We start from the raw sequence: 15,564 nt of genomic DNA, 5'->3' as shown, positions 1-15,564 counted from the left end.
CTAGCGACGTCACAACAGTTGCAGAAGCAACGGAGGATCTCTGATTGGACCAAGGCTATTTACGCGTGGCTTTTGATTGGCTAGTCTCTCGAGAATATGAATGGAATGGATTCGTGGAATACGTGCTGGTGAGCAGTGTGATGATGAAGCGCAAACCCTAATCCAGAGGTGCAATTCTTTGTTTCTGAAAAGAGCACATTGCTTTAAAAAGGCTTCAGAAATTGAAAGTACTCTTTATTTCGTTTAGCTTGTATTGTGGTGAATTCCACGAAAGCATCCAGAGAACAAAGGTTGAAGTAGGCTGTAGGCTACAACGAAAATGTATCTTATAACGTGGATGGGTGTAGGTAGTCTGCGTTATATTAAACATTATATTTTTGTTCTTCAGAATTTTACTTTTAAAAGTCTGATTAATTTACCAACAGTTTAGCACCTTGGTAGGTAGCCTACTATTCAATTATCTGAAACATACAATAAGATATATATATATATATATATATATATATATATATATATATATATATATATATATATATATATATATATATATATATATCTTTGTTCATTTTATCTCCACCTTACAGTTGCATAAATAGCCTATATAGGGCTAGTGTCATGTTTTCTTACAATAAATCCATACAATAGGCCTATGTATATTATTAAAAAAAAAATCTGAACCATGATCAGCATGACCGTGCTGGTAAACCTCGAACACTGTAAAACAATGTATTAATTGGAGTACGTTTCACAAGAAACTGCTCAGTCTTCAAAATTTCACATTTAATTAATTGTTACTTGCCATCTTTTTGAAGGCTAATTATTTGTGACATTAAAAAAAACAATATTGCTCTCTCAACATAAAAGAGATCAGGCTGTTCTACATTGAGCAAACAAGAAAGAAGGTCAGCTGTTGCCAGTGAGTTTTACAATGTCCTGAAATAGGAGAAAATGTCCAGAATCAGTATCTTCAGCATTTCACAGGTTTGACCCATGGTTAAAACCAGCTACATTAAGTCCAGCCCCATTGATGTGGATTGATAAGCCCTATATGATAACCTGAAACATATTGAAAGAAAAAGAGGTTCGATATGAGACTAAAATGTAGGTATTTCACCTCAAAGAAAAGACAGAAGAATTTGAAAAGTGTGTCCCTATTTTAAATGCATGATGATTGATCTAAAAACAGGTAGTTCCAGTAAAAACGTTGTCAAGAGCTGAAAAGAAAGACACAAATGCGAAAGCTAAATGGTTTGGAAGAATGACTGGTTTTCACAATGAATCTGCACATGCAGTCATGGTTGGAGAGAGTGAAATAAATGTTAGAAAATTTGTGTGTTGAATTTATTATGGGAAAGGGTTGGAGTTGTTTCTAAAGTTTCTGATTATGCAATAAGGCTTCCAAAGCCAAACGGTGTAATGAATATAGTTGAGGATAAAGTGTGCTGTCAGGCATGCCTGGACTGACTAGTCACTCAACAGCAGATCAAGTGCCTTGAAGGGATAAAAATTATTATTTTTTTAGTCATCTGTATGGATTGCCTGTATGGATTGCCACAAAATAATATATTTTAAAGAATGCTGGTAACCAGACAGTTGACGGTCACCATAGAAGCCAAAAATGTCAATGGCTATACTGTCAACTGTCTGGTTATTCTTTAAAATATCTTCTTTTGTGTTCAACAGAAGAAAGAAACTAATAGAGGTTTGTAACAACATGAGGGTGCTTAGTACATATTAAAATAATTTTTCTTCAAGAAGATGCTATGGTTTCATATCAATTATTTTATTTGACACACATCAGACAGAACATTCTGTTAGCGCAGATGTGATAAAACAATAATGTATGTTTCATTAATAATGTTGTGATCTTCTAGTTAGTTCTCCTTTATGTTTATATGATGTTATAGCTACTGGATTTGTATCAGTGTGCAAAGAGTTTTGGAATAACATCTCTGGTTCAATAAGTGCATGTTTATTTCTTGCCAGATCATTGTTAAAGGGTTAACTTTGTGTGTCAAACAGATAAGTGTGTTAGATACAGGACGTTTTTCTTTTTCTTGCCATCTTGATGCTTGATAGTGCAAAGTTTTTATTTTGTCTTGGGGTGATAACTGAGGTGACATGGAGTTGAAAGGGCTTTCTTCATTGCCTATAGTAATTCCAAGAAATACCAGTTCACAGAAAGTTGGCCAAGGGTAGGTCATCTAAGTGGGTGGTCAGCCATAAGTAATAAATCAAGAATGGTAAATGATTTAAAAGAAAAATGTATGTAAATTAAAATTAAAAATGCAGCAATGTGGAAAAACAAACCCATTATAAGGGACTGCACTGCCCTCTACTGGTTGCATTTATATCGAATAGGGTGTTTCAAATGGGCTATTCTACAGAATTAGTTCAGTCAGTTAGAGTTGGAAGTGGAACATTTAGATTTTTTTTTTCTCCACAAATTTTGTATGCATTCAAATTATATAATATCCAGGGTACACATTTCTAGTAATTTTGCAGTTAATTCTCATATTGTATTTTCAGATTTTCTCTCCCTATGTATCACTACTGAAACACAATAATAATAATTTAATAAAGCCTATTAATATTTTGTTTAGATCTACTTTTTAAATAAGGTCATAAAGTTTATCATACTGATTTCAAAGTTAAGGATTATTAGTCTGAATATACATTGAACCAAACACTACATCTTAGTTGACATAGCATGTTTTTCGATCGTGACTAATCATACTAAAATGAATAATGAAAACATACTAATGATTTGCATAACAATGTTGATTATGCAACAGGGTTATGCAATATCAATATCCCCCCAAAAACGATGTCACAACTAAAACATAACACTTTTTCGGTAGTGATATGAAAACGCGGGGCACTTTTTAACATTTTATAAAAACTTTTTATATAAACTTTCATGAGTTACAAAGAAAATATAAAATCTATTTTTCTCATCTCTCTCGCTCTCTCTCTCTCTCTCACACACACACACACACACACACGTTGGTCTATGTGGTTTACAGGGACTCTCCATAGGCGTAATTGATTTTATACCGTACAAACCATATTTTCTATCCCCTTACACTGCCCCTACCCCTAAACCTACCCATCACAGGAAACATTCTGCATTTTTACTTTCTCAAAAAAAACATAATTTAGTATGTTTTTAAAGCTATTTGAATTATGAGGACATTTGAAATGTCCCCATAAACCACATTTATAGTGTAATACCCATGTAGTTATACAAATTTGTGTCCTCATAAACCACATAAACAGGCACACACACTCTAAAAAATTCTGAGTAAAAGACAACCCATTGTTGGACTAACCCAGCAGTTGGGTTGTTTAAACCCAGCGATTGGGTTGTCTTAAGCAAATATTTCACCCAGCCGTGGGATTAAAACAACCCAATCTCACTGGGTTAGTCCATATTTGTCCCAACATTGGGTTGTTTTTTACTCAGAATGGGTTAAAACCCAGCATTTTTTTTTAGAGTCTGTGTGTGTGTGTGTGTGTGTGTGTATGTATGTATGTATGTATGTATGTGTGTATATATATATATATATATATATATATATATATATAACATCTAAAATATATATTTTTAAAAACATCAATGGAAATGTTTAAAATATATATAGATTTATGTCATTTAAAAAAAAAACAACACTTTTCAAGTTTAAATTTAGCAGTTATGGCTCAGGACAGCCACCTCCCAATTTAAAGTAACCAATAAATTATGATTTTAATAAATATTAAGCTTACGGATATTTTAAGTATTATTGTGGGAGTCAATAGATGATAGAAGTATCTTAATGCACTTTTTTTTGTGGTTGTGGAACAGCCTATACATAGCCTACAAAGAATGAATATACTATTCAATACTTGACTTGACTCTGTTGAGAAAAAATGACATGATCAGGCAGAGTACAACAATTTTATTATTTATTCCAATAGCTAATAAACATCTGGATTGTAAGAAAAGTCCAGAACTAGAAATAGTCTTAAGTGAATGATGTGATACGGAACAAAATCACATTTATTCAGGGCAAATAGATGCAGTCAAATTAATTAGGTAATATTCTTTAAAACAAAAAAGTATTTTACGTTCAAAATCGCCAATTTCCTTGTACGTGTTTACCTTCTAATACAGTATAAATATTACATTCCACTAATTTTAAAATCATGTGGCTCGCACACGACACTCTGAACACATCCACAGTTGATTTCGCCTCATCTCTCCCATGTAAAGACGGAAGATGAAGAAGCAGACCTTGAAAACATTTCTGGTAAACACGCAAGGACATGTGATCAAGAAAAGGAACTTGGGCTACATACTGAAGCAGATCATCCACAGTCCCTGAACTGTTTATATCAACCTCATGACGGCAAAACAGGCGGCGATACCTTGCCTATTAATGAATATTTTGCGCTAAGAAGTTTTCAGTTTTAGTTGTGCTTTCAGCAGAAAGTGAAATGAGAGCGCGTTCCCTGAGTGGATAAAATATGTTAACAAGCTAGATGGAAGGAAAAAATCTCACGCAGTCGTGTCTGCGAATCATAGACTACAACGGTAGCAATGGGAACGTGGGATCTGTACTTGTATGCGTTACTACTCAACAAGGTTTTTCTCTTACAAAATCTTTGTTCTTTCAATTCACATCATTTTCAAAACGAATTGCTGACTTGTTGCTCTGTGCCATCCATAAAGCTCAGAAAAAAGAAAAACCTGTAAAAAATACATCATGCAAATATGCATTTCATAATGGCTATTCAACTTCACAGAACATATAATTACTGTATACGAAATATACGTCATTGATGATGCCTATGGATACCTATATAATTTTTAATAATGGCAAAAATTATATAAATCACATATTGATGAGATATAGTCATGATAACCTCATATACTGTACATAATGCCCTTTAAATAAAACAAGCAAGTTCCAATAGCCATTTCAGGAGCTTGACGTGTATCAGTAACATGGTGGAATCCAAAAAGTGTGCTTCGGCACATGTAATACTGTGACTAGGTGGTTTCAAACTAACAGATTTACCAGTTGGATAACCTGACATACATAAAATACAAAAAAAACATCATCACTGTCACACAGTATCCTCCAATAGGCTACTTTACACTGAATCAATACTTGGATGCACAACACTAAAATGAACATAATGGCACATTCTTATTGGTGGATCACAGTTAGACCTCTGACCATATGACAGTCACGTGACCTACTGGAAGCACAGCATTAGGGTAAGTCATTCAGTGTGATTTGCAAAAAACAAACAGGAAGCAGCAAAGCGCACAGCAGCGTTTTGGTTGGTTCAAGGACAGTATCATTCAAATTGTTCTCTGCTCGTTCTGTTCAAAGATAACCAAAAAAACAAACAGATATTCAGATGGCAACTATACTGGCTCAAACAAACAAATCTAATCACTGTCCACAAAGAAACAATTGAAATGAAAACCATTCAAATATTTTATAAAACAGAAATGGCAGTGCAAACATTAGAAGCAGGCCAATTCTTCGTTTGATCTGCAATTTGCCTTTCTCTTTTTGTTTAACTTACATGGAAGGAGACCACTTAAAAGAGGTCATCTGAAGGAAGTCAGTTTTGATTTCATTGTATGAAAAAGTAGTATGGAAATAGACCATTCAGCACCCTAATCACACCAGACTAAATGGAGACCTGAATAATGGTGTTTTTTCCTTAACAGCAATGATGAAGAAGGGAGAAAGCATTTCGAGTAATAAACGTGACAATCTGGGTCCATTATTTGAGGAAATGCTGTTAATGTTTAATGTGCAGATTAGACTCTAAGAGCAGCAGAGTCCAATGAAAATAAGGAAACAATTATATAGTAATGTGCTGAAACAACTGAAAGTTAATTGTGTCACTTCTGGACACTGTGGACAATAATAAATCAAATATTTGCCACTTTTCTAATGGTGACAAGGAAAATATAAGTGGGGAAAGAAATTCCACAGGTAACTGATATTTTAAACATACATACAAGGGAATTTCTTTTCAGATGATTAGATATAAAAAAAAGACAAAAATATTTTGGAAATCAGTACTATAGATGCTAAGTTTTACATTATGAAACCAAATATTAACAGTTACAATACAATAATTATAATAGTAATCAAATGTAGGTAACAATAATCTTAGGCTTGCAAAAGGCTGCTACAAAATGATCATACAGTCCTGCCTCGGCTGGTCCTCCTTCAGAGTCTGGGATTGCCTGGACTGGAGCCGCTGAGATAAGGAGCTATCAGCCATGGGTCATTCTGAGGTCACCATGGAAACCCTAATTTCCCAAGAGCACAGAGGAGGGATCTGGAATGAAATGATCAAGAGGTTTGTTACTACTAGATATCTATGTCAGTTAAAGGAGTATTATTGTCTGGATATCACCAGACCAAGCTCAATTTAAGATTGAACATTGGTCTGGGGAGTCTGCTCTGTATTTTCAACTGCACAAGAGGCGTGATAAACAAGCATTATTGAAAAGACTCTGTACGCAATTGGATAGTCCTTCAAAGGAGTGATAAACGAGCATAATTCAAATGACTGTACCGCCGATAAACCCGCCAATAGTGTGCCAGGTGGATAAGCCAGTCTGTGATTGGTTCCTGCAAAAGTGTAACAGAAGTAGGTTTCCAGACTGAGACTGCGAAATCGAAACGCCGGCAGATCAGGCTGGGTGTACCCAGTCTAGGATTATTATATTAGTGGGACGAATATGAATATGAAAGCACACAGCACAAAAGTAAAGTGAAGAATCTCACTCACCATGATAGTGGTTCCTTATGTGACGACTCCTCTTCCTGCGCAGCCAATCGTCTGTGTTGACTTTCTTCATCTATATTTATTTATTAAAGCATTAATATTTTCAGCAACGTCAGCAATTTACTGCACCTAAGTAAATACACATTCAATTAACTCTTTCACCACCAGTTTTTAATTTTAATTTTAATAAAGACCACCAGCGTTTTTGATCTAAACTTTCATGGTCCCAAAAATATTTTGTGATATGAATAAAACAAAAGACAGAACAGAGCCTCTGCTTAGTACTTAGTAATAATAGAGTAATTTTTATTCTAGATTCATGCATTCTTTTTTGAACACTTGAATGTGGGTCAGTTTCATAAAAAAAGCAACATTTTTAACAAAAAGCTGAGGAAAGACAAATGCTTGTCTCGGCTTCTTTTTCGCATGCAATTTGATCCGTATAATTTTTGATTTTAGGTTTTAATTCTGTACTACAGTATTTTAGATGATCCGTAATAGTGCCCTCTACCGTATAGCAGTGAAAACACGGTCTGTTGAAATATTCAGTCAATGCCAGGAAAGCGTCAGGTCATACATTACGGAAAATTTTGTCTGTGGTGGGGAAAGAGTTAATCAGTGGCATAAAGGAAAAAATGGCTTGGAAAATTGGAGAGAAAATCTTACCACATGGGTTTCCTTCCACATCATCTAGGAGGTTGGCAGTGGAGTTTGCTGTGCCCAATCTGAGAAAGTGCAGTCAAAGTAAACAGTCAACACTAAATGTACTCAAATGAACTGAACCAGAATTAAAGTTCAAAGTTACTTTGCCAAGAACCATAAATAACAGTTGTTGGGGAATTCACTGAACACAAAACAGGGGAGCCACTGAGTTCACAGCATAATAACTCAGTCTATATCTCTAAATATACTCCTCTAGCTTCCTAATTTTTGTACTAATTTCTATTTCATGCTTGCTCTAAAAAATACTCTGATTTCACATAATATTTAATTTTTTTACACTGCTACTGTATTGATTTAAAGTCCCCTAGTAATCAATAATTAAACTCGCCTTTGATTATCAAAATTTCATTTACATTTTTTTCCCCCTGTGAAAATTATTTCTTCATGCCTTAAAATAGCTTCAATATAACTATACCCTTGATTAATTTAGTATATGTAGAAACATGAATATGCAAATTAGTATATATTTGACCCAGAAACTGATTCAGTAGTGGAAGAGTGAATTATACAGGGTCATCTACAAATCGATGTATCAAAATAGTAATACGTTTTACGCATTGCTCTTTACAATATCGGACACTTGTAATTAATATGTTTAGCATTTTGCTTGACTATGTTATCAAACAGCCACTAATGTGTTGCTAATGTTACACAAACCATGTTCACAATCGAAATCTCAGTCTGCCTTATAAAAACCAGCATCCTTAGAAACGCTTGAACATATAACGTCAGTGGAGAAAGGCACAGAGATCATCATAACATACATCATAAACAATATTCACCCATTATTTTGCTAAATGTACCCCATTTTTCATTTCAACAGAAAAATTGACTGGGATAAACTGGCTTCTCTTGAGAAGAATCTCACTGCTTTGCAGCATAGTTAATGATATGCTAAAGCCTGCCTGTGCGTTGACGGCATTTGTGATGTAGGGAACAACTGCAATTTCAAACCACGTTTTTTTTCCTACTGCAGTTTTAAGGAGAGCAATGGTGATGACTGATGAATTTGCACAGGGCTTATCCTAAAGCATATTAAAAACATCACATAGGCATAGGAACAACATTAAAAACTTGATTTTCACTAGAGGGGGGTCTTTAAACTAATGTGGTTCTGGCACACTTTGAAGGATATGAATGATGCCGCAGCAATGTTCTTCTTTTAGACTTCCTCCGCTTCGTCTTCTCCGAGAACCCTCTGGCAATTTCAAACAGCTTCTTCCTGGTTGCTGCAGAAGAAAATGCAGAATGTTACAATGCAATAGAAATGTTAACGTCCTAAAAGTAAAATGTTTAATAAACAATTATTTTCAGATGAACAGGGGTGTTTCAGGCAAGACCCTTACATTTTCCCATATGCTTTAGCTTGTCTCTGAAGAGAGCGTCATCTGAAACTGCTGTACAGGCCTCTACAGATCCGGAAGCATAGTGATCACCTGTTTCAGAAAAAAGTAAAAAACATCTTGTCAACAACAAATATATATATATATATATATATATATATATATATATGAGTTGCTAGGCAACGTGGGGGAGAGGACGCTGGCGTCGTCTGTTCGCCGCTTCTCCACCCACAAATGATCATGTTAATGTACTATTAGATTTAGATTTTATTTTATTTCCTTATGTTTGTGACTAGTCTAACAGTCAGAGCTACAATTGGGGCTGTTGCTGATTGCTGGCAGCCACTGAGAGGACGTTGTTCCTCGTTTCGCCGTTTTCCACCGCTTCTAATGTTTACGTTTGAATTGCTGCGGTTGGTTGGTTCTGGTTTGGAGGACTTTTGATGTTTCTCGTCGCGACTGCTCACTGGTGGTCTCCCTTGGGCTTAAGCTGCATGGTGGCTGAAGTTTGCACCGGGCTAGCGTCATCTGGGCCATCGTAATCGGCGTCCGGCATGATGTTGGGATGTTCCGCTTCTCGGCTGCGCCACTGTTCCGTCCTGCATTGCGGCCGTGGAGCGGCTTGGACTTCTGCGCCGACCCCGGTGTGTCCACAGAAGTGCCCGAAAAAATGTTCTGCCTCCTGCATGGTGCTGCGGCGATCCCCATCGTTTGAATCGTCATGAAGACCCATCATCTGGTCTTCAGCTGTCCTGCCTCGGCGATGTCATTGGGACACTGCCGCTGGGAGAAATCTGAAACATGGAGTGGACCACAGTGTGCTGCGGAGCTAACAGAGACTTCCACCATCAGCTGTTTTCTGTTCACCATCAGCTCTGTTTCTGTTCACCATCAGCTCTGTTTTCTGTTTGTTTTCTGTGTTGGTTGATTGTTTGTAGTATTCTATATTTTTACTTGTTATTCATTTTTTTGTTGTTATCCCCCCCCCCCCCCCCCCTTGTTGCACTTTGAGATTCTTCGGAATGAAAAGTGCATTATAAATAAAATCTATTATTATATATATATATATATATATATATATATATATATATATATATATATATATATATATATATATATATATATATTTACATGAGTAATTGTAATAGCTGAGCTATTAATATTTAGAAAAATTGGGGGTTTTGAAAAGAGAAAATTAAGGTCCTTAAATCTAAATCGAAGAACAAACTAGTGTGGTGTCATTTCAGACAAAATTAGGCCAAAAGAATGTTTGTTCGAAACAGCTTTCCGGAAAACAACTCAAACTACCATTGGTCCAAGGCAATAACATAATAGGTCGGTTTGGTCTGTGGCTCTGCATTATTTGGTGTGGAAATCATATTCGGTTAATTTCATTCTGTTCAGTCTGTTGAGTCGACTTTCTACTTTTTTTTCCATGTTAGGGAGAGGGAATTGCTAATAAGTCAATACGTTGTCCTCTGCCTCCATCCACTGGTTATAGTGGTAATTTTTATGTCTTGTTTTTCCTTTTTTTTTTTTTTTTAATAAAGTGCCTGTTAGCCACGGGCTGGTAAGTTTTTTTGGTTAACTGGTATTTAATTTTTAGTTTTACAAGTCATCACATTAAAAATGGATACTATTTAGAGCTTGAAAAGGGCTCGAATTTCACTCTCAAAAGGTTGTACGAACCCTGAGATGAATAAAAAACATTTGACTATTTCTGCCACAATATCATGGTTTCAGTTAGTTTCATTAAATTAATTAAATTCTACAATAAACTACATTAAATTCATGGTGAATGTTGGTGATTTGTGGACTGAAAATCCTTGAATAACTTTTTCATTCATGGCACAATGTTTCTTCTGATTTTTGATGTCAGCAGAGTTTGATCTGTTATCTGTGGTTTATAACAGAGTTCTGCATTTGAAATGGAATGCTCCTCACTATATCTCACTGCAATTTTATTAATGCAGCAGCAAATCACATTTTGTAAAATTATATTATTGGTCCGAGCTGAAAAACGAATATTAAACAAAGCTCAAATGCATAGTGCAGTTTTGTTCCATTTGTTTTGCTTGCAGTTTTAATGTTTCTCATTTGCAACAGAAATAGCAGCTCTTATTATCCATAGTGGTGACACCAATGTGATTTCTAAAGTGAAAAGCATATTAGAGAGTGTATGCATATGCACACAGTGTGACATACATGCTCACACACAGGGAAACATGCACAACCAGTTCAGGTGAATAATATCTACCTGTGGAGTTCTCCATGCTAGCTGATGAATGACTGGATTTGGATTTCTTTGACTCGTATTTTAATCGATCTAAAACAGAAGACAGGTGTTATGGAAGTCTTTGACATTCTGCATTCAACAAGGATATGAAATCGCCCAATGAGGACCGTTCATAGGTTTAAGGCATATCAAAAAAACTGTGTGGAAAAGCACAAACTGTGTGTGACAAAGCATAACAAAAACTTTGCGTTGAGGAATAGACTTTGCTAATGGCCTTGGAAAGAAACCAAAACCGTCAACGTTCACAGCCGCGCTGAGTAAATTAGCACAAGAATTCTCTCTTTAGGATTTGTGTAGGTGGAACTGTGAAAGGAAGGGAAGTGGAGTATGTCAGAATCTGCTCATTGTCCCATTTAGAGTGTGGGCGAGCATCTTCCTACCTCTTTCCAATGCAATGAGGAACTCTCGGTTCCTCTGCAGCTCCTTCATGAACTCCTCGTTCTGCAGGAAGAGAGCGATACGCTCATCCTCCAAATATTGCTTCAGTTTGCGTTCCTGCTCTGAAGCTCCACCTGTTCCTGTGGCAGCTGCCACAGTGGGGACCTTTTGGGGTACTGAGGAGGAGGAAGATGGCTTGGAGACGCTACTCTGAGAGCTCTGCAGAACATTGAAGGGTATGGCACATGTAGGACAATCAGACTCGCTTTAATGAAAGATCCAAAAGTTCGGAAAAAAAAAAGAAGAAAAAGAAGAGACCTGGCAAAATTTAAAGCAGGGTTGTTTTAGAGCAGTTCTCTATAGTCTGAATTTTGTCAAATAAACATTTCTGAAAATATTTAAGAGAATTGTTACTGTAATAAATTTTATTTCCAGTTCCCTAATGGAATTAATAACAGTTTCATCCGATCATACACTTGGCATATAAAAAACATTTGGTAACACTTTATTTTAGTGTCCTTGTTACATATGTTACATGCATATACTATAGCAATATATAGCAGTATAGTATTTTATAGCATAGTATATATTTATTGTATAGTATATTACACACACACACTCACACTAAAATATTTTTTATATTAATAACAATTCAACTTCAAAAATCATTATCATAAGTACATTTCCCAACAAAATTTGCATTACCATATTTTAGATTTTCTTCCGTCTTATTACTATAATAAAAGCAATTTTATATTATGTTTGATGAAGAAATACTATATAAATTAAACTATATTATATACTATATAATATACTATACTATATAAATTTTCATATGGTAATGTGAGTGAGATTTTAATTTAATAACATGAGAATGTCATGCTGCTATAGTAAATATCAATTGCTTTGCAGGACGACTGTAAAAGAAGTACGATGGATCAAGGACACCATTATAGTTAATATAGCCATTTCCAAAAGCATGATATGGCAGAAGAGCTTAAAAGCAACTGCACAACGACCTCTCAGCTGCACTTCTGTATTGCATTAGCATGATTTAATGACCAAACCTCTAAAACTCTAAAGATGTTTCTGAGCTATTAATTTTTTTTTAATATTATTGAATAGCAAAAGAGCTGGAGTGAAATCAAAAGGCCAAAAATCCAAGCCCAGAGGGCACAAAAAACCTGCTTGGAATCAGAGTTTGTGCTAATAACCGAGAACACAGACTGTGTTTTAACCCCTAAACAGTGTTAAAGGCAGTGTGATGCTTTGGTTAAGTCTTAGATACATTAACGTTCAAAAGTTTAAGGCCAGTACGATTTTGAAAGCCTCCAACTAAAGGGCTGTTCACACCAAGAAAGATAGCTAATAGCTATAAGGAACAATAACTACATTGGCATCCACACCAGCAGATATTGTTCTGTTTATTCTAAACGTGCGCTGCAGTTGTCATCTGCTGCTTTAAAGGCTCAAGCTCATGGATTCTGATGTTTTTATCGTTAATCAACAGGAAAATATATAATTACTCTGTGCTATTATTGTTATAGTTGTGGTGTTAACTCCACTATTCTGATTGATTATCAGAACTTTATCTTTATTGTCCCTATTGTTGATAAAAATACAGTAAAACAGTAATATTGTTAAATATTATTACAAAGTAAAATAACTTTTTAAAATCCTATTATTCTAAATTATAAGATGTAATTTATTCCTGTGATGCAAAGCTGAATGAGCATCATTACTCCAGTCTTCAGTGTCACATGATCCTTCAGAAATCATTCTAATATGCTAATTTGATGTTAAAGAAACATTACTTATTATTATGAATGTTGAAATATTCATCATTCAATATTCATCAGGATTCTCTGATGAAAATAAAGTCCAAAAGTGCAGCATTTATTTTGAAATATAATTTGTAACATTATGTCTATGGTAATTTTTGATCAATGTAATGCAACCTTTCTGAATAAACGTGTTAATATCTTATTGACCCCAAACTTTAAAATATTACTGCATCACATGGTAAATGCTAACCTGTATACTGTCCAACTGTTGGGGCAGGATTCGCAAGAAATCATCAGGCAGATTGCCAAGTAACGGTGGGTTCCAGTTTTTGTAACCTTGGACTTGCCCGTGTGCAGGGGGAGGCTGGGGCTCAAATCTGAAAGATAGCAGAGCCCAGTGTCACCGACACTTGTTTCAATGGCAACTCTCAATGCTTACATCAGACTTATGATTCAATTATAGCTCCTGAAATGTGTCTGACCCATTTGTGAATTAATAAGTATTACATCTGTGGAGAAGTGGAATTACATGCATCTTGGCTATTAAACCACAAACAAAAGGATTAACAGGATTTGCACTATGGCTTATGAACACCAGGGGGCATCAATTTAAAGAAGCGTGACTAAAATGAACAAGGACCTGTGATGACCCCATTTCCAAGACTGATGTTTCAGTAATTCTTTTAAAACGGCTCTCAAAAAGGTTTATAACCTGGGTGGAGGAACAGGAGGAGCATCAGGGTACTTCCTGTCATATATGTGCATGTCATATGTTGGCGGTGAGTAGACAGGGGGCGGCTCTTCATCTGAGCTGTCTGGCTCGAGGGTCCGCTCAAGAATCTAATAAAAGCACAAGAGAAAACAAATGCAATTACAAAAAACAAAAAACTTTTGTTCATATACTGTTTGTATAAAAATCACAGCAAAATGAATATTAATTACAGCACATAGAGATACAGTTTCAACAAATCCATCTGTTGATACATAATATATATAAATCAAAATGTTTGTTTTTTAATTGAATTGGTTAATATTTAAATGAAATTGAATATCATCAGGCATTTTAAATAAATATAAAAATAAATTAGAAATTAAATTAAACATTTAGGCTATATAGTAGTCTGGTCTTTGTGTTGATTAGTGATAATCGGTCAGTGTTTGCTGTGATTTTCATATAAACAGCATATACAGTAAAGTGCATGCAAATACTCTTCCAACACATCCCCATCTAAACAGAAGATTATAAATAATGCAAGAAAAAAATACACCAGTGGGGAATGTCCTTAAAAGCAGCTACATACAGAATCGTGGCAGAATGTATAAACAATGCACTGCAGTTTATGCTTCACTTAGGATCGCATCGAAGTCTAATGGTAGAGCATCTCCACTGGGCCATGAAGCAGATGGGGAAACGGACAGATATACCGTAATGTGTCTCAGATCTGTCTCCAGGCCCAGTACTGACACCGTTTATTATCAGAGCATTCAGGTATAGGATCATTGTGTATAAAACACTTATTGATTATTACACCCTGCTTAAAACAAGGACAAGCTTGGACAGCTTTTCATTTATTAAAATGTCAACTTTCAGCGTGAAAGACACTCGGGACTATTCACAAAATTGTCACTTGTAGACCTACCTGAAAAACTAAAAGCACTGTTCATTTCAAATCCATTTATTTGTGCTATTGCTAAGTTGTACATTTGTTATTATTGTATTACTGACTGTTTACTTGTCTTTAACAATGTTTGACTCAGGCTTGTAGGAATTGGAATACAAATTTTGGTAATAACTAGGGCTGTAGCTGCACTCTAAAAAAATGCTGAGTTAAAAACAACCCAAGTTGGGTTAAAAATGGACAAACCCAGAAATTGGGTTTGTTTGAATGGATCCATTCACTGGGTTCAAACAACCCAATTTCTGGGTTTGTCCACTTTCAACCCAACTTGGGTTGTTTTTAACCCAGCATTTTTTAGAGTGTAGCTTCAGCCCTAGTTATTACCAAAATTTGTATTCCAATTCCTACAAGCCTGAGTCAAACATTGTTAAAGACAGGTAAACATTCAGTAATACAATAATAACAAATGTACAACTTAGCAATAGCACAAATAAATGGATTTGAAATGAACAGTGCTTTTAGTTTTTCAGGTAGGTCTACAAGTGACAATTTTGTGAACTGTCCCGAGTGTCTTTCATGCTGAAAGTATTTTTTTTTTGGAGTGTATCGATTCT

At 35.3% G+C, this 15,564-nt stretch overlaps 1 protein-coding gene across 4 annotated transcripts in view; it reads right to left on the bottom strand.

The window, feature by feature from the left end:
• Positions 1–3,926: 3,926 nt before the first annotated feature.
• The window catches only part of cuedc1b (CUE domain containing 1b), a 31,512-nt gene continuing 19,874 nt past the window's right edge, over positions 3,927–15,564 (bottom strand). For 3 of the 4 annotated variants that reach the window (XM_067450465.1, XM_067450467.1, XM_067450466.1), the window contains exons 3-10: positions 14,044–14,171; positions 13,582–13,708; positions 11,550–11,766; positions 11,131–11,199; positions 8,877–8,966; positions 8,666–8,759; positions 7,474–7,532; positions 6,807–6,880 (exon numbers count right to left, since the gene is read on the bottom strand). In XM_067450465.1, the coding sequence (XP_067306566.1) occupies positions 6,807–6,880; positions 7,474–7,532; positions 8,666–8,759; positions 8,877–8,966; positions 11,131–11,199; positions 11,550–11,766; positions 13,582–13,708; positions 14,044–14,171 (858 nt within the window). Of the gene's footprint in view, positions 6,355–6,806; positions 6,881–7,473; positions 7,533–8,665; positions 8,760–8,876; positions 8,967–11,130; positions 11,200–11,549; positions 11,767–13,581; positions 13,709–14,043; positions 14,172–15,564 lie in introns of those variants that run through there. The other variant, XM_067450468.1, reaches the window with a different exon arrangement.

This window comes from Pseudorasbora parva, chromosome 8 (genome assembly GCF_024679245.1).
Source record: "Pseudorasbora parva isolate DD20220531a chromosome 8, ASM2467924v1, whole genome shotgun sequence".
In the NCBI taxonomy this organism is placed as follows: Eukaryota; Metazoa; Chordata; class Actinopteri; order Cypriniformes; family Gobionidae; genus Pseudorasbora; species Pseudorasbora parva.
The sequence above is the reverse complement of the archived record's forward strand: the minus strand, read 5'-3'. Positions and strand labels throughout refer to the sequence as shown.